Source organism: Mustela putorius, unplaced genomic scaffold, assembly GCF_011764305.1.
Source record: "Mustela putorius furo isolate JIRA1106 unplaced genomic scaffold, ASM1176430v1.1 tig00004007_pilon_pilon_pilon, whole genome shotgun sequence".
NCBI classification, from domain to species: domain Eukaryota; kingdom Metazoa; phylum Chordata; class Mammalia; order Carnivora; family Mustelidae; genus Mustela; species Mustela putorius.
In genome coordinates, this window is record NW_025422145.1 from 12096787 (window position 1) to 12115656 (window position 18870).

At 54.8% G+C, this 18870-nt stretch overlaps 1 protein-coding gene across 2 annotated transcripts in view; it reads left to right on the forward strand.

The window, feature by feature from the left end:
• LOC101676586 (mitochondrial import inner membrane translocase subunit TIM16) overlaps positions 1-18870 on the forward strand; it is a 64857-nt gene that overhangs the window by 10697 nt on the left and 35290 nt on the right. For both annotated transcript variants that reach the window (XM_004750516.3, XM_013055038.2), the window contains exons 6-9: positions 33-109; positions 11058-11108; positions 16611-16697; positions 17164-17246. In XM_004750516.3, the coding sequence (XP_004750573.1) occupies positions 33-109; positions 11058-11108; positions 16611-16697; positions 17164-17246 (298 nt within the window). The remainder of the gene's footprint in view (positions 1-32; positions 110-11057; positions 11109-16610; positions 16698-17163; positions 17247-18870) is intronic.

An 18870-nucleotide genomic window follows, 5' to 3' on the forward strand; every position in this document is an offset into this window, starting at 1 on the left:
GACCCCCTCCTAACCTTGCTGCTTCTCTGCAGAGCTGGCGGCCCATGGGGACCTGGTGCAGGGTGTTGTCTGGAGCCGGGACGGAGCCCTGGTGGGCACGACATGCAAGGTAAGTCTTGGGGAAATGCCCGTGGTATGGACTGAGGCGTGCCGGCTCTGTGCGGGGATATCACGCTGGGAACCGCATGTCCTGGGCTGTCCCTGGCGGGTTTGGCGATATTTACCAGTCAGGAAAGCGCTTAGGCCCGGAGCATTTGTGAATCTCCTCTCCCCACCTTAGCTGCTCTCACTTTCAGCTTCACATCTGCATCCGGAAACCCTCACACCTCTTTGCTACTAGGATATGGGGTCCCTATCAGATTGGGGCTCAAATTAGGTCCCGTGCTAGCCCCACCCCCAACCCTGGTGTCTGTGTTTGGCTCCCCTCCACCCTCAGCCCACCTCATCGGACTGCTGTGTGCTTTGTCCACACCACTGTCCTTCCCAGAGGGTTGTGTTGAGCAGCAGCCATGCACAGGGTGTGGTGCCGGCCCCCACATGCTGTCAGCAGGCCTCTGGGTCCTCACAGGGCCAGGCCCTGTGCCCACCGGGTCCCCTGCTGGTGAGTGTAGCCAACATGGCCCAAGGCATCATACAGATGAAAAGATCAGTGTGAACTGTGACAGGGCTCTAAGAGAGGGACACGAGGAGCTCTGAGCTGATAGAGAGACCGGGGGCTTGGTCTCAGGCAGGGGCCTGGGAAGGGAGGGTTACTGGGGTTGGATGGGGAGAGTTTGGCAGAGTAGCGATAGATGTAGGCCTAGAAGGGGCTGGGGGCAGAGAGCAGTGGGCGAGGCTGGAGGCTTGCGCACAGGGTGACACTTGTTACCGTAGAAGCAGCAGGAGAACCTGGGATGTTTAAAGCCAGAGAGGGGCTGTGGCGTGAGGTGAGCAGATTGGTATTTTGAAAGCTTCCCAGTTGCAGTGTGGACAGAACATTGTAGGGATGGGCGGTACCTAAAAGGGTTGGTAGGCCACCTCCTGGGGGAGGCAGATGGGTTGATGCAGAGAAGTTTGGGGGACATGGAGGGGACATGGGCTGGTGCTGGCTGGGGTGAGGTTTGGGGGGGTCAGGAGGCTGGTTCCAGGGTTGCAGTTTGGAGGGGAGGCCTGCCGTCCAGACAGGGAGCTTCTAGGGGTAATTCTCGGCCTATAGGCTAGTGGGGGCCTGGAATGTCATAGACTGGAGCTCTGGGCATCCATGTGAGCTGAGGGTGAGAGGACAGGTGGCATCTGCATTGCAGGACACCTACCAGGGGAGAGAGGGGTGTCCCCCAAGCAGGAGAGAGGAGGGTGAGAGGAGGGTGGTAGAGTGAGCCTGGAGAAAGGGTCAGAATCTGTGCAGCAGAAGCAGGGAGCCACCCTGTGGCAGGACAGAAGCCGAGACAGGCTGACAGTCTATGCCCCTAGGCCCAGGGCAACAGGGTCCCTGAGGGAGGTGGCTGGGGACCTCTGGAAGAGTCTGCTGGGGGTGAATAACACTGATCTGTTGGATTTGGGGAGATGGGTGATCTTCGGGACTTCTGGGGATGTGCTGTGTCTTAGAGCCACTCATGAAGGATGGGAAGATGGCAGAGTCTGCAAAGGCTCCTCTGGCGGCTAGCTGTCAGGGGGAGGCGCGGGGGGCTTCTCTTACAGAGAAAATGTGGGGTCTCCATACTTGGGGATCCTGTTTACAAACTTCTGTGCTTTCTCAGAACACCCGTTTCCCAGGGTTTTTTTTTTTTTAAGACTATCGACTGATTTTAGAGAGTGAGAGTACACAAGTGGAGGGGGGCAGAAGGAGAGAGAGAATGTCAAGCAGACTCCACGCTGAGCTGGGAGCCCGATGCAAGGCTCGATCTTCGGACCTTGAGATAATGACCTGAGCTGAAATCAAAAGTTGGATGCTGGGGTGCCTGGGTGGCTCAGTGGGTTAAGGCCTCTGCCTTCGGCTCAGATCATGATCCTAGGGTCCTGGGGTTGAGCCCTGCATCAGGCTCTCTGCCGGTGGGGAGCCTGCTTCCCCCGCTCTCTCTGCCTGCCTCTCTGCCTACTTGTGATCTGTCTGTCGAATAAATAAATAAAATCTTAAAAAAAAAAAACAAGTTGGATGCTCAAATCGACTGAGTCACCCAGGCACCATAAACCCCCCCACCCCAGTTTTTTTAATCAGCTTTTCCCCCCATTCAGTTCATCAGACAGTAGGTTCTAGATATTGGCCTATGCTCTGCGGTCCATGGGGCTGCCAGCCCCGAAGGAGCCCCTGCTGGAAGGCAGTGTGGTTCTCTTACTCAGTCTCCATACAGGAGAGCATGGCTTCCCAGAGACAATGAGGTTGGGCCTGCCCTCATTGAGGAGGAGGGGACAGGGTTGGGACCTCCCCCTCCCCTTCCAGTGAGAAGCCCTCCCTGACCTGCATTTCCACACCCTTCGCTGGTGTGTGAGAGAGAGGCGCACAGAAGGAGACCTGGAGGGACGGAAGAAGATGGTCTCGGGAAATTCTTGCTTTATGGTGACCAAAGTGCAGTCGTTTGTACTTATTTCACTAACTTGAGAGAGCAGTGGAAAAGTAAAGAAAAAACTATCACCTGTGATCCTCCCCCCAGGGGCCGTACCAGTCACCATTTTGACATCTCTCTCTCTGATCCCTTCTGAGGCATGTCTCTCTGTATGTGTGGAGGTCACGCCCCCAGGTTCTCCACCCCGCCCTTTCTGTTCTGCATAAAAATGCGTTCTTCGTTCCACCAGTAATGGAACAAACATACAAAATACCTTATCGTATAAGTTTACCAATTTACTCGTTTCATAGGTTGTAACGTCTGAATATATTTGTATATAGATTTTTGTTTCTTGGGGTGCCTATGGAGCAGTCAGAGAGGCACCTTCCTTTCACAGAGCTCACAGCCCAGTGTGGTTGATTCGGTTTTTGCTGTGGCTCCATAAAGATGGATTAGGACGCAGGGATGTCTCCCGGGGTTTCTGCTGCATTAGAAGCGGCTGGGTGTGGAGTGTCCACAGGAGGAGCTGCAGGCAGCTACAGTCCACGGGAGGTGGGGTGGGCTGAGGGCAAGTACAAGGCCAGGTGAGAGCAGTGGGTGTGGTGTGTGGGGGATGCGGCATGAGGGGGTGGCGTGGTCAGATGGCACCGTGGCGGTGGGACAGGATGGGACATGGGGAAATGGTAAGGAGCATTGCAGCTCCTGGGAGAGGGGGCAGTGCTGGAGTCAGGCCTTGGTGGTTAGGTGACAGACCGTGTTCGTGGGGAGGAGATAGGCGTGATTTCCCAGGAGGGTATGGTGGAGCCGGGAGGAGGACCCAGAGTGTGGGGAAGAGGCTGTCAGGTGTGGGGATTTCATGTGCAGGGTTGACTGAGGAAGTGTTCAGGAGCTGTCCAGCCCCTCTCCCCAGGGATCGGAGCCTCATTTACCACCTAGTTCGGAGGGTGAGGTGGGATGAAGAGCTACCCAGCTGAGAAAGCCCTGTTGTGTCCTGCCCCTTCCTATTGGCGTGATGACTCAGCTTCTTGCCTGCCGGTGTCCCTGGAGGAAGAATAAGTGTGGTGAGGCCACAGCTCAATGCAGAGGAACTCCGCGTCCCCTCTAGACCCAGGGAACCTAAAGTTGTAGGGAGGAACAACGCAGATTTCCCGAGTGGGTCCCTGGAGTGGAGCCCTCCCCCAGCGCCCCCACTCTCCACACTGTTTCTGGACCTAGGGGCTTTCCCTGTGGGGACACAGTACCTTACGATGTCGTTGTCAGGGTTCAGCGTCCTGGAGGGGACGCTGGCCCAGCAGGGTGTGACTGCCACTCTCATGACCTGCCAGCGCTGTCTTGGGGCACCAGAGTCCTGCGTTCACTGCCACCCGCTTCTGTTTTAAGGGGTATCCTAAGGGTCCTGGATGGGTGTGTCAAATGCAAAAACCTATGGGGAATGGTGCAGAAGGGGAGGCCACCCCGTGACTGCAGATCAAAAGGAGGTGCCCATGGGCTCATCCTGAGCATTGAGGGAGCCAGTGAGGGGGCCCGCCCTCAGCAGGCAGGAGCCTGCGCCCTCCTTTGCCAGTGGTTGCAAACTAGCTCTGGGTTTACACACAGCGCTGCCTGAGTCAGGTGGGGTATGGGAAACACTCTGCTTCCTCCCAGAGCCTCCCGCTCTGCACACCGTTTCCCACCTGGCTGTCTGCTTCTGCCTCCCAGGACCCGTGATTCCCTCCAGGTCCCACAGAAGCCCCTTCTGCTCCCTTCCCAGCTCTTCCCACTAAGGGAAAGGCAGGTAGCCGCTAGGGGGCGCGCTGGCCTCATGGATAGTCCAACCAGCTGTGCTCTCGCTCGGCGTGCTCTGGTCGTGCCTGTGAGCCCAGGGGTATGTGCCCCTCCATAGCCCAGTGCTATACCCCCCCTGCCGTGGCCCAGTCTCTGGCGCCAAGTGTGACCCCTGGTGTGGATCCAGTGTCGAGCTCCGGCATTTGCTGGCCCGGCTGCCTTTGGGGAGTACCCAGTGTGGCAAGAATTGGGACTTTGACCCGTGAGAGGTGCTGCCATCAGTGATCCTCTTAAGCCTCAGGGGTTTGCCCACATCACCGAGCCCGTAGGTGGTGGAGCTGGTGTCCAAACCCAGGCCCTTGGGCTCTCCATGGGGCTCTGTTGCTTAGCTGGGAGTGAGTGGCCTTTGCTGCCAGGAGGCATCTTCTCTTTCTTTTTTCTTTTTTGCCTTTCTATATTTTCTTTCTTTTTTATCTATTTAAAAGATTTTATTTATTTATTTGACAGACATCACAAGTAGGCAGAGAGTCAGGCAGAGGAGGGGGAAGCAGAATCCCTGCCCAGCAAAGAACCTGATGCGGGGCTCGATCCCAGGACCCTGAGACCATGACCTGAGCCAAATGCAGAGGTTTTAACCCACTGAGCCACCCAGGTTCCCCAATATATTTTCTTTCTTTCTTTATTTCCACGTACTGTGTTACCCAGTGTGGGGCCCAAACTCACAGCCCTGAGCTCAAGAGTCGCATAGTTCACCGACTGAGCCAGCCCGGCACCACAAAGAGGCATTCTGTCTTGCCCACCATCTCTCAAGATCCTTTGTCTCTCACAGTCTCACTGTCTCTCCTATTCTCTGCCTCTTGCTGTCCTGTCTCTGTTCTCCATCTCTAGTGGTCCTCTCTCTCCGTCTTACTCCGTGTTTCATTGTTCTTTCTGCTTCTTTGGGTCCTGTGTGTCTCTCTGTCCTCTTTTGTCTGTCTCGACATCGCATCCTCCTGCAGAGCTGTGGAGTGGCGTGGACTGGTGCTCCTGCACAGTCAGCTGGTTCCTGGCCTGGGCCTGCTTCCCACGTGGCACAGGGCAAGTGCTCAGTGAACGGCAGCTGTGAGGACTTTACCAGGAGTGACCCAAGAGCCCTGGGATCCCACCAGGTGCATCAGGGAGACCTGGGACTGGTCTGCCAGGGGAGGCCGGGCTTTCGAGGCCTCTGGGCTGGCCCCCCCCTTTTCCAGTTGTGCTCTCACCCACCGCCCCCTCCATTCCCACCACCTTGTCTTGGCCTTGTCTTCCCCTTCACATCACATGTCAGCAACTTCCTGCTTCCACATCTTCGTTCATGCATTTCCACTTCCTGTGAATACTTTCCCCTTCCCAGTGCAAGCTCTGCTTGTCCTTGGAGGTTCGTCTCAGGTCTGAGTTTCTCTTCGCAGTTCCCCGTGACCACTTGTGGGTTGCAGAGTCCAGTACTGGGCACGGACTGCTTGCAGCCCTGCCTCCCGAGCACCTGGGCCGGAACCAGGCAGAAACCAAGCAGGCAGTACAAGAGTTCCCATATCCGTCCTCCTCCCATCTGGTCTCATGTTGGTTGGGATGCTGTGTCTGTTATGGTTAAACCAATTTTGCCACATTAACTAAAGGCCGGAGTTTACAAGAGACTTCACTCTTGGTGTTGCATTGTAGGGGTTTCCACAAGTGCAGGACATCAGCCGTCCACATGACAACATTGTGCAGAATCGCTGCTCTGCCCTAAAAGTGCCCTGGGCTTCACCCCTATCCCTCCCTCTGTCTCCCGAACCACTGGCAACCACCAACTCCTTTGCTATCTTTGTGAGATTTGCCTTTTCCCTAATGTCATACTGCTGGAATCACACAACATACAGCCTCTCCAGATTGGCGTCTTTAACTTAGTAATGTACATTTATGGGCGTTTCCTGTCTTTTGGTGGGCTGGCGGCTGTTTCTTTATGGTGGTAAAAAACATATCATAAAATTTACTGTCTTAACCCTTTTTTTTTTTTTAAAGATTTTATTTATTCATTTGACAGACAGAGATCACAAGTAGGCAGAGAGGCAGGCAGAGAGAGAGAGGAGAAAGCAGGTTCCCTGCCGAGCAGAGAGCCCGATGTGAGGCTCGATCCCAGGACCCTGGGATCATGACCTGAGCCGAAGGCAGAGGCCTCAACCCACTGAGCCACCCAGGCGCCCCTACCGTCTTAACCCTTTTTAAGTAGACAGTTAGGTGAAGTTTACTTACATTGCTGTGCAGCAGATCTCCTGAACTGAAACCCCATACCCACACCCATTAAACAACAGCTTCCCTTTGCCACCCCCCAGCCCCCGCCTTCAGTAAGCACCATTCTCCACTCCATATCTGTGATGTGGACCTGCTTAGACACCTCCCATAGGCGGACCCATATACTATTCGTCTTTTTGTGACTGGCTGGTGTCATTTACCAAAATGTCCTCCAGGTTCATCTGTGTTGTGGCATGGGATGGGAACTTTTTCCCGGCTGTATAATATTCCCCCGTACATGTGTTTGCGCACTCCTCTGTCAGAGGACACTCGAGTGGCCCCCGTCTGTCAGCCGTTGTGCAGAACGCTGCCGTGAGTGCTGTGAATGATAACGTGACCCTCTTTTTACTTCCCTGGGGGAGGTACTCACAGTGGAATTGCCGGGTCATAAGGGAATTCTATTTTTACTTTCTTGAGGAACTCTCACATTGTTTTCCACAGTGGCTGTACCATGAGGGTTCCCACTTTTCCAGGTCCTCGCCAATGCTTGTTTCCTGAGTTTTTGACAGGGCCCATTCTAACGGGTGTGAGGTGATCATCCGTTGTGGTTTTACTTTGCGTTCCTCTGACGATTAGTGATGGTAAACATCTTTTTGTATATTTCTTGGCCATTGGTCTACCTTTGGAGAATTATCTGTTCAAGTCCTTTGCCCGTTTTTTAAAGTGAGCTATTTAACTTTTTTGTGGCTGTACGAATTCTTCGTTTGTTCTGGATACTAATCCCTTATCGAGACATGATCTGCCGACCTCTTCTCCATTCCCTTTGGATGACTCTTAACTCTGCTGATTGCATCCTTTGAGGAACAAAAGTTAAGTTTGTTGTAGTCCCGCTTGTCTGTTTTTGCTTTTGTTCCCTGTGCTTTTACTGTCCTGTGCAGGAAATCATTACCAAATCTGACATCGTGAAGCTCTTTACCTAGGCCTTCTTCTAGAAGTTTTATGGTTTGGCCTCTTAGTCCTTCTCTTTATCACTGCACAGTATTCCATTGTGTGAATGCACCACAGCTGATCTTTTCTGCTGTTGAGGGACGTGCTGATGGCTTCCACTTCTTTGCAACTTTAAAAGTGTCCTAAACATTTATACGGGCATAAGTTCCTTTTAAAATATTTTGTTTGAGAGAGAGAGAGCACGAGTGTGCTCATACAAGCGCAGGGAAAAGGCAGAAGGAGAGAGGCAAGCGGACTCCCCACTGAGCGTGGAGCCTGAGGCGGGGCTTGACGGGGGGCTTAATGTGGGGCTCCATGCAGGACTGGATCCCAAGACCCTGAGATCATGAGCTGAGCTGAAGGCAGACGCTTAACCGACTGAGCCACCCAGGCGGCCCAAGAGTATTTCTGGCTTTATAAGAAGCTGCCAGGCTGGCTTCTAAAGTTGCTGTTCCATTTGTATTCCAATCAGCAAATAAGAGTTTCTGTTTCTCCGTAATCTTGCCAGCATCTGATGATACCATTTTTTTTAAAAGATTTTATTTATTTACTTGAGAGAGAGACAGTGAGAGAGAGCATTAACGAGGAGAAGGTCAGAGAGAGAAGCAGACTCCCCATGGAGCTGGGAGCCTGATGCGGGACTCAATCCCAGGACTCCAGGATCATGACCTGAGCCGAAGGCAGTCGTCCAACCAACTGAGCCACCCAGGCGTCCCCTGATGATACCATTTTAAAAAATTTTAGCCATTCTAATAGGTGTGGCGTGGTAATTCACTGTTGTTTAAGTTTATAATTCCCTATGAGATGTGATATTAAACATCTCTCATGTGTTCACTTTTCATTTTGTGTGTCTTTTTTGGTGGGGTGTTCATTCAGGTCTTTTAACCACTTTTTTAAAAAAAAGACTTTATTTAATTTATTTGACAGAGAGAGAGAGATCACAAGTAGGTAGAGAGGCAGGCAGAGAGAGAAGGGGGAAACAGGCTCACCGCTGAGCAGAGAGCCCCATGCAGGGCTCGATCCCAGGACCCTGGGATCATGTCCTGAACCAAAGGCAGAGGCTTAATCCACTGAGCCACCCAGGCACCCCATTTTGCCCACTTTTTTAATTGGGTTGTTTTCTTATTTTTGAGTTTTAAATGTTCTTTGTATATTTGGGATACAAGTCTTCTCTCAGATACGTGCCTGCAAGTATTTTCTCCCAGTCTGTGGCTTGTCTTTTCATTGTTTTAACAGTGTCTCTGTGGACCAGAAGTGTATGATTTTAATGAAATCCAGTTTTATCTTTCACAGGTCATACTTTCAGTGTTGTATCTAAAAAGTCCTTGCCAGGCGCCTGGGTGTCTCATTTGGTTAAGAGACTGCCTTCAGCTCAGGTCATGATCCTGGAGTCCCGGGATTGAGTCCCATATCAGGCTCTCTGCTCAGCAGGGAGTCTGCTTCTCCCTCATTCTCCTTTTCGTGCTCTCTCTTATTTTCAAATAAATAAATAAAATCTTTTAAAAAATTAAAAATATTGGAAGTTCTTGCCAGGGACACCTGGGTGGCTCCATTGGTTAAGTGTCCATTACTTGGTTTCGGTTCAGGTCATGATCTCAGGGTTGGAAGACAGAGTTCCATGTCAGGTTCTACTCTGCTCAGTGCGGAGTCTGCCTGGGATTCATTCCGCCTCCATGTTGGTCCCTTTCTGCCCCTACCCAGCTTGCTTGCAAGCACTCTTTCTTTCTCTCTCTCTCTCAAAAAAAAAAAAAAAAAAAAAAAAGCTTTAAAAAAAGAGAAAGGAAAGAAAGTGAATTAAAAGTAAATAGATAACCCTTGCCAAATCCAGGGTCACCCAGAGTTTCTCCTGTATTATCTCCTAGAGCTTTTATAGGTTTGTATTTTACAGGTAGGTCTGTGATCCCTTTCGAGTTGACTTCTGTAAAAGATGTAAAGTCTCTGTGTGGATTCATCCTTTTGGATGTGGATGTGGAGTTTTTCTAGTACCATTTGTTGAAAAGACCGTCCTTTCTCAAACGTATTGCTTTCACTTCTTTGTCAAATATTGGCTGATTGTATTTGTGGAGTTCTGGCTCTGGGCTGTCCTCTTCTTTTGATCTCTTGTCCTTACGCCAGCACTATACTGTCTTGGTTAGCAGAGCTTTAGAATAAAGTCGGGCCCTGTCTGTCCTTCGACTTGGTCTTCTTCAGGATTGTGTTGACTGTGCATTTTCTGCCTGTCCATATACACTTTAGAATCCGTTCATCCATAACCACAAAATAACTTGGTGGAGTTTTCACTGGGATTTTGTTGAATCTGTAGATCAACTTGGGAAGAAGGGACGTTTTGACATTACTGATTACTGATTATATTCCTATCCATGGACATGGACTTTCTTGTTTGTTTAGTTCTTTGACTCTTTTCATCAGAGGTTTGTAATATCCTTCCCATAGATCTTGTACGTATTTTGTTAGATTTATAGCTAAGCATTTCGCATTTTTTCGTGCTGGTGTAAGTGGTACTGTGTTTTTCATTTCAAATTCCGATTGTTCCTTGCTGGGTCGTTGTTTTTCAAAATATGAAAATATGAGTCCACGCTGAATGCAGCAAAGTGGAACTGTGCTAAGATGAAAAGAAGAAGAGCTGATCACCTCCCACCTTCCCCGTCCCCAGCACTAACACACAACCCATGCTGTTCAAGGCCTTTCTCCTTGCTCAGCAAACTTGCAAAAGCTACAGGAATGTGGTCAAATAGAGATCCTTGTTTACTTTTGCCGCAGCAGAATCACACCATCCGCGTTATTCTCCACCGTCCCTGTAGCACTTAACGATTGGTCATGGCCAAGCCTGTAAGTAGTCAGTGGATATAAATTCTGCCCCCCTTCTCCCCAGTCCTTTATGCGTGTACATTTCTGCACAGGCACACCCACTACTCCAAGGGAATAGAGTCCTTCTGCATGGTATGGGCACTTCATTTGGTGTGTGTATATATATATATTTGTATGTGTATGTGTATATGTATATGTCTTACCTATTCCTGTCTCCAGCCTTAGGTAATCTGAGTCAGTAGCTGTATGACGAGTGATGGTTGGGATGTGTAAACTTGCTATCCTGGTTAGTCACCATGTTCTTTAGGTGTAGAAATGACATCATCTTTTGTGCTCCTCTGGGCTGAGCTGAACGCAGGGCCAGGCATCTACCAGCTGGTAGTCTAGAGTTTGGTTCTGGGCCTCATTTTCTCCATCTGTGACGGGGTCATGGTGATAGCACCACTTCATAAGGTGGCTGGAAAGATGGGGAAAGATCATGCGTGTAGTAGGCCTGGCGCATTGTAGGTGCTCAGCAAATGTGAACTCCTGTATCTGAGTTCTCTAGTGTGGGTGACTGGGGCAGGAAAGGGGGCCTGCCCCCTGCAGTGAGAAGTAGGAGCCAGCCTGGAGAGGGGTCACCTGGTGCGTGATGGCAGCCCTGTGTACTAGGAGGTGGGGCCATCAGGGCCTTTGGGTAGGGGAGAGAGGCTGGCCTCTAAGGACCCTACCTGTCCCAAGTACACTCTCTACTCCTCTCTTCTTTTCCAGGACAAGCAGCTGCGGATCTTTGACCCTAGAACAAAGCCAGGGGCCTCCCAGGTGAGTTGTGTGGGCTGGGGGTTGGGCTGAGGCTCTAGTGGCTCCAGCAGGTATAGGTGGGGGTAGGCTCTGCCTCTTAGCAGAGATTCTGCCACACCCCATGCCCCTGGCCCAGGCCTGATGGGTGTGTAGGGGTTACCTGGAGTGGGCTCCTGCTACCAAAAGTTCTTTCTGGGAAACATGTTTTGGGTCCTGAGAGGACCTGGCTTGGATCACAGGAAAGGGCGCATCCTGGCTGTCCACAGGCCTTAGTGGAGGCGTCCTGTGGCTTTAGGAAGCTAATCTGAGATTCCAGCTTCCTCTTCTTCCTTGAGACCCTCATGCCTCCCTGCTTATCCTGGCACAGTTGGCAGAGGCCAGCCTTGGAGGAACCAGAAAGACACAGCCGCCCACCCCGTACCCTTCCAGCCTCACAGCCAATGGACCTTCATTCTGTACTTGGGGTCTGGGGGACCCAGGCACTGAGCATGTTTGGTTTCTGTCGGTGATAGTGCTTGGGGTGCCTGGGGCCTTTTGAGTGCTGAGTGGGTGATGGGTTCTGGGTTCATGCTACAGCCACTGAGCCACTGGGGAATCATTCATTCATTCGACATCAGCTCAGTACCAGGCATGTGGTGAAGGGCCTGTCACTGGTGCTATGGGAAGCCGTTAAGAGAGTTTTAAGCAGAAAGTAATATAAGCGGGTTTACAGTTTTGAAAACTTCTTCTTGAAGGTGAGGAGGCTTCTTTACTGAGGAAGGTAAAGATCAGGGGAAGAGCTCCCCAGCGAAACCCAGGCCCTTCCCAGACACCCTGTCTCCATCTCTAGGATTTGTTCCCTACCTGGGGTCAAGGGCCATTCACCAGCCTAAACCTGGTCAGCAGTAGCGAGGGGTGTGGGGCCTTGCCCCCATACCTTTAGCATGTGCCTTCACACACGCACACACAGGATCCCCGTCGCGTAGGCCACAGCGACTTTTTGCCCACGGTAGCCTAGTTGGTTCTATTTCTGACCGGCCAAAGACCAAAAGGAGGTCCTGTATTGACCAAGCCTGCCAGGCGTGGTTTCAACACTCCCCACCCCCATTCCAGCCCACCGTGGCCCTGCTTCCCGGGGAGCTTGGCCCAGTGGCTGGGGGTGGCGCCTGTCCATGTCCCAGGACAGTGGGGTATGAGCAGTGCGCCCCACTAGAGTTTTCCGTGTTTGACCTCCAAGCCTCTGCTCGGAAGGGGGCATCCCAGGTTGCAGGAGGGAGGTTGAGGCCCTCCACCTCCAGCTTTCTCAGAGCCCCGGGGCACCACGCATGGTACCCCATTCTTGCCCCAGCTGGGCATTGTATGGGGCCAGCTCCCCTGGCCTGAACATTTTCTTCCTTTCTTGCCGCCTCTTCCAGCAAGTGGTGGTGGGGTAGACAGTGATGGTGCCGAGGTGGAGACCGAGTGGCTGCCGTCCAAAGGGCTCCAAGTTTCTAGAAGAAGGGGGAGAGGATCTGGTTCAGGAGGGAGCCCCCCTGAATGGGGCTTCTGGGCCAAGGAGACCTGGGAAGAGCGTGGGTGGCTCCTACCCCCTCCCAGCTGCTGGGATGCTGCCTGGGCTCTGCCGCTGGTGCTGGTGCGGGGGCAGCAGGGCCTGGAATGCTGCCCTCCTCGTGGCCCTGCCCCCCACTTCCGCCCAGGGCATCTGGCCCACACCTGGCTTCTATTAGGAAAACCGCTGCTGGCGGCCAGGGTCGGTGTGAGCTGAGGGGCCCGCTCAGGGGAGAGACCTTCTGGGAGTGCCTTCTTTTGAGATCCTTCTTCCCCACTAGAGAGGGGGGTGCAGCTGAGGGGGGTCAAGGGAGGATGCACTAGAGGCTGTCACTACAGCCTGGAAGCTGGGTGGGGCACCCTGGGGAGTCCTCCCCCTGCTGTCGTTTTTGGGCCCCGGGTGACCTGAGCTTGGGTTGGGAGATGCTTGAGCAACTCCCTCCTGTTCCCCATCCCCCACCTTATATCTAGATTGCATTTATGACCATTTATTATATCCTGAGCCCTTGGCACACACAATCTTTTTCCACATTCATGATTGTCCTATAAATCTGGCCCTTTGGTCATTTCTGTCCTAGGGGCACAGCAGGGCAGCCTAGGCGGGCTTATCTGTTGGACACTGCAACCCCTTCACTGTTGGGAGCCTGGGTGGGGGTGGCCAAGGCCTGAAGCTGTGGGTGTGCCAGGGATGGAGCAGCCTATGGCTGAAGGGGTGTCCAGGGAGCTGTGAGACTTCAGCACTGCCCTCGGGTCAGCCATCTGACCTCTGGCATGGGCTGGTAGACCTGAGCCTGGCCGAGGAGGGGCATGAGTGGGTGGCGGGGGTCTTACACCAGAGAAGGTCCTCGGGGCCCTGCGCTGCTCCTGCAGCTGCCCTGCCCCATACAGCAAGCGTTGCCTTGGCGACAGAGGGGGGACTTGGCTGTACCGCAGCTGGAATGCCGGGTATGTGCCTGTTCCTGGCGCCCCTGTGCTGGGCAGTCGGCCCCTCCTGTTCTCTCCTTGGGGCCAGGTGTTGGGGAGACAGGAGGGGACTGAGGGACTTCTCCCTGGGCAAGGTGCTCTGCTGCTTGTTGGGACAAAGGCCACCCCTGTGAGGGGGGAAAGCCCAAGGCCTGGCCTGCAGGCCTCGGGGATTACCACCAGCAGTTTCCCCTAGAGCCTCCTGTGACAGAGCTGGGATTTCGGGGTGGCAGACTGCCCGAGTTCCAGCCAAACCTCTCCTCTGCTCCGGAGAATGAGAATTTGGGCATCTGGCGAGAGGGCTCCTCCTCCCTGAGTCCTGCTCAGGTCAGGGAAGAAGAACTTGTCAGTTTTAAAATACAAATCAGGGGCACCTGGGTGGCTCAGTGGGTTGAGCCGCTGCCTTCGGCTCGGGTCGTGATCTCAGGGTCCTGGGATCGAGTCCCACATGGGGCTCTCTGCTCAGCGCGGGGCCTGCTTCCCTTCCTTTCTGTCTGCCTGCCTCTCTGCCTACTTGTGATCTCTCTCTGTCAAATAAATAAATAAAATCTTTAAAAAAAATTAAAAAATAAAATACAAATCATTTTAATGATCTGGGGACAGAGGAAGGAGAAGGTGGTCAGTGGCCAACCCAGCCCCAGGCCAACCCAGCCCCATTCCATAGGGTCTCCTGTGGCTCCCGGGCACACTGAGCCAAGTGTGCCGACAGTGGGCATGCTGGGCCCAGGCTGAGCTCCTGCCTCATCTCAGCTTCCTTGGTGCCTTCAGTGTCCTCAGAGACCAATGCCCTGCCCATCACCACCCTGTGGGCAGCCTGGGTCCCCTGGTGTGAGCTCATCCAGGGGTGTGTGGTAGGAGGCAGCTGGGACCTGGGGCCCCTCCTGGTCCCAGCTCTGCTGGCTTTTACCTGCTGCTCAGTCTCCTCATCTGTTGTCACCTCAGGTCCCTGTCACACAAACACAGAACAATCACCCAGCCCACAGGGGGCAGGGGGCTCAGAGAGCTGACAGCTGTCTTACTAGGTGACTTGAGGCAGGTGTCTTCTCCTTGAGCCTCTGGTTTCTCCATGTGTAAAATAGGAAGATGGGAGACAGGCCAAGGTCGATTCTGTCCCTGATCTGTGCTACTGAATGAAAAATGCTTCATTGCAGCCTGCATGCCCTGCAGGCTTGGGGGCAACTCCTCTCCCTCGCCTCCTGCCCCCTGCAGTGGCCCTGGCCTCTTTGCTCACCCAGGTCCCAGGTCCCCACTCATCACAGGTGCTGGCCCCCTTGCCTGGCTCACACCTGCTGATCCTTCCTGCCTTCGCTCACATGTCACCTTAATTTCCTTCCCTCTATTATACTTTTATTGTACTCCGTTATCAGGCTTTTTAAGAAAATGTATATGGGGTATGTGCCAGACAAGCCCTGGGCGTTCACCAGTGTTAACCCTTCCCACAGCAGCTCTCCGAGGGTGGTCCCGTTACACGGCTCCTTCTCCAGCTGAGGGAACAGGCACAGAGGCGGGGGAGGCCGTCAGTCACCAGGCAGCTTTTCACCCAGAGCCGCGGCCCCTAACCTTCACTTCCTGGCACTTACAATAACGTGCAGGGACATAGGGATTTCTCTTTGGTTCAGCTCCGTCTCCCAGCTTGTGTGTTCAGTGAGGCGGGGGACCCTCTCTACTTTCACATATTCCCAGTGCCTAGCAGAGAACGCTGCTCGAACATTCGTATTATGATTGAGCAGTCCCGCGTCACCCACTGACGTGACCATCCATCAGAGAAGCATCCGAGAACCACCTGCCCCACCGTGGCCCCTAGCATGGGGCTTGGCCTGGGGAGACCTCGCAAGGTCTGGTGCACGAATGAGTGACACATGACGCTTTGCCAGCGGTCTGGTTTGCTCTGCGCCTGGGATATTTGCACGCCAGTGAAAGGGAGGGCCTGTGTGACACCACTGCCTCTAGGGTGTCAGGGCATGGCTGACCTAGCTCTGGCCCCACAGCCCCTCGTATGTAGAGCGGGGTGTGGGGCCCTGGTTCTCAGGCTGCAGCCTTGACTTCCTGTGCCGGCTGCCGAGTGGGGAGGGGAGCAGTGAGAAAAGCCCCTTGAACAACATGGGCCATTCCAGGGTCTCCCACACTGGGGTCCGCCTCCGCGGGCTGGGGAGGGGACGCTGGGCCAGCTCCTCCCAGGCTACCTCCCTCCCTCATTCATTCCCAAGGAGATCGTGGGAAGCTTGGAGGAAGCTGGCCACAGTTTGGGGTGAGCTATTTTTGGTAACAGGGTCTTTGGTCTCAGGCTCCAGGGGCCGAGGTGACTGGGAGGGAGCTGTTTGCATTTCCTCTGGGCCCCCTCTGCTCCTTGGGCTCTCCTCCCCACCCCGGGCCCTGGGGACGGGGCCGCCTATCGTATGAACTCGCCTCTTCTCCCTGGGCTCAGGAAGCCTTCGTGCTGGCAGCTCCCGTACTGGGGGAAAGCGAGGAGGGGCACTTATTTGCCCTCTCCGGGGACCATTCCATAGAGCTTGGCACCAGGCCCTCTCCCCAGGCCCTGGCAGTCAGGAGGTGGCCGTGATGCTCACACTCCCGTGATCTGCAGTCAGCCAGTCCCTCTCGTGTGTAGTGTCAGTCGGTCCTTGGATAGCCCTGTGAACGTGAGCCCCACTCACAAATGAGGGTCTCTGAAAGCATGGGGATCCCCAGAACTTGGGGATAACGACTGGCCACTGAGTGCCTCCTCTGGGATTCCTGGAAGGACAAGGGTGTGCTGCCACCCTGAGCCCTGGCCCTGTGACCAGGCAGTCCCTACTGTCCCCTTTGGAAGAGGGGCACTGAGCCTAAGCCTGGTGCCAGGTCAGCCCTCTGGGTGCGGTGCTGTCCTCAGCCAAGGTGAAGCTGGGGTCCATCGTGTCATGACACTAGGCCTCCCCTGTCCCCCAGCCGCTGGGGCTCACCACCCTGGCCCCTTCTGCCCTCCGTGGGGCTCTCAGGCAGGTGGCCCACCCCAGGAGGCCCCAGCGGCGCAGCGCCATCTTTTGTCTCCTCCAGAGTACGGAGGCCCACAGGAACAGCAAGGATGGTCGGCTGGCGTGGACGGGCACCCAGGAGCAACTTGTGTCCACTGGCTTCAACCAGGTAGGGCTCCTCCCAGATGGGCTGGGCACCCACACCCAGAGGGTAGGGATGAGGCCCACTGGGAGGTGAGGGGTGTCCAGCCAGCTCTAGGCCTGTCCATATACGGCCCTGTGTGCGGCCGGGTCTCAGAGCCCCAGGGGACCTCCAGCTGCTGAAAACTGGCAGATTCCATTCGCAATAGCTAAGCCTGACCCTGGGAACTGTGGCAGCCTGCCCCCACCACTCCCAGGAGTCCATGGACAGAACCGCCCCCGTGTCCCTTGTCACCTAGGGGTCCTTAAAGGGGCAGGACATGAAAACCCAAACTCTCCCTCCCTGGCATGACTCATTTCCCCCCCACCCTCCAAGGGCTGCTCTGGGCCAAGTGCCCTTGTGCCAGGCTGTGTCCTGAGATGCTGGCTTCCCAGGGAGCCCAGGGGGATGAGGGATGGGCCCTTCTGAGCCCCTCTTTGCCCCCTCCATGCAGATGCGGGAGCGGGAAGTGAAGCTCTGGGACACCCGGCACTTCTCCAGCGCCCTCGCCTCCCTCAGCCTGGACACCTCGCCCGGGTAGGAGCAGCTGGCACACTGGGGCTGGGCTTGAGGGAGGGTCAAGGGCATGAATGATGTCTTGAAGCCTATAGTGGACACTCGGGGTGAGGGCCTCTGCTGTGCCATGGCAAGGCCACCTGTGGAGTGGAGGGGCCCAAGCGGGTGGCACTGCCTGGCCCGGCCCAGACCTTGTCAGTGAGGGGCTCATCACCCAAGTGGTCGGAGGCTCAAGCTCGTCTGCGAGGTCTTGCAGAAGAAACCCGGTCGTGGCCCTTCAAGGCTCCTCCAGCAGGCCTGTGGGGGCGAGGCCACTCTGCCCGAGCAGAGGAACTTCCTGACCCCATCCCACCCGGTCCCCAGCCACAGCAGGGGCCCTTGCTCATGCAGGCTTTCAGAGTGTCAGGGCAGGGACTGTGACCTGGCAGACATATGGGTGGGAAGTGTGGGAACGTATTTGATTTTGCTGGGGCCATTTTGGCGGTGCCGAGGGTCAAGGAGACCAAAGCTTCAGTAGATGGCAGGGTGGACATGGGGTGACATGGGGACAGACGGGCTGGCAAGCTTGCAGGCACAAGGGACAGAGGGAGGCAGGCCTTGGACTGACAGGCTTTATGGAACCTCCTCAGCCCTGGCCACACGCCTGTCTCTGGTGGTTGTGGGTGTGGTGGGGGGGTGGGTGTGCCCAAGTGGCTTGGGACTGCAAGTGCCTCTCAGTTTTCCATCCTCCTGGAAGTGTGTGCAGGGGGGTCTGTGATGGAGCCGTGGGGACTGGCCAAGCCAGCTCTGTGCAGGGGGCCTGGGCTCCCTGTGGCTTAGGCACAGGAGGCTGTCAGAGATGACTCCCCATATCACAGCTGAGGAAACAGGCGCTGGGAGTGAGGGACCATCCTGGCTTGGGTAGGAGGAGCTGGGGGCCTGGTTCCTTTTCAGAAGCCTCTGCCCTGCTCAGTCACAAGTGTTGGAGGGGCTTTCTGGGAACCCCACCTGCTCCCCAGGCAGGGACCTATGAAGGTTAGAACCAGGAGAGGGTTTTCATTCTTGGCTGTCTGTCCAGCCCTTTCCCCTTCCATTTCATGGCTGGAGAAACTGAGTCACAGAAGACCTAGTGATCTGTCTAAGCTCTGGGAATCGCGTGGACCATGTTTGAGGGCACAGAAGCCTGACTGCCATAAGAATTCTTGCCAGGGCATCTGCCAGAGAAGGGCTAACGGTGGCAGTGACCCTCCACTCCCATCACTTCTTACAAACCCGAGAGAGGTTGGGGGGCTGGTGAGGCCCATTTTGCTGATGAGGAAAGCAAAGCTGAGTGAGATCCAGTGCTTTCGAACTACATAGTGCAAGGCCTCTGCTTACTCTGGGCCCTGGGGATTTGGAGGGGGCAGACACAAGGGGCCCCTTTGTTGAAAGAATAAGAGCCCCTGGGCCTGATGCTGCATTCGTATCTCATCCTCCACACCTCCCCAGGCCAGGCCATCTCTTCCCTACCCGGCTCCCCCGCAAACGGAGGGAGCTGGCCCAGCCTGGAGAGGGGACCCAGGGTTGGTCATCAAGTGCTCCTCCTCCCACCACTTCCTGCCTTCCAGGCTCCACCCCTGGCCCCTGATGGGTCCCCCTCCACCACAGAGCAGCCCCTGCTCATCCC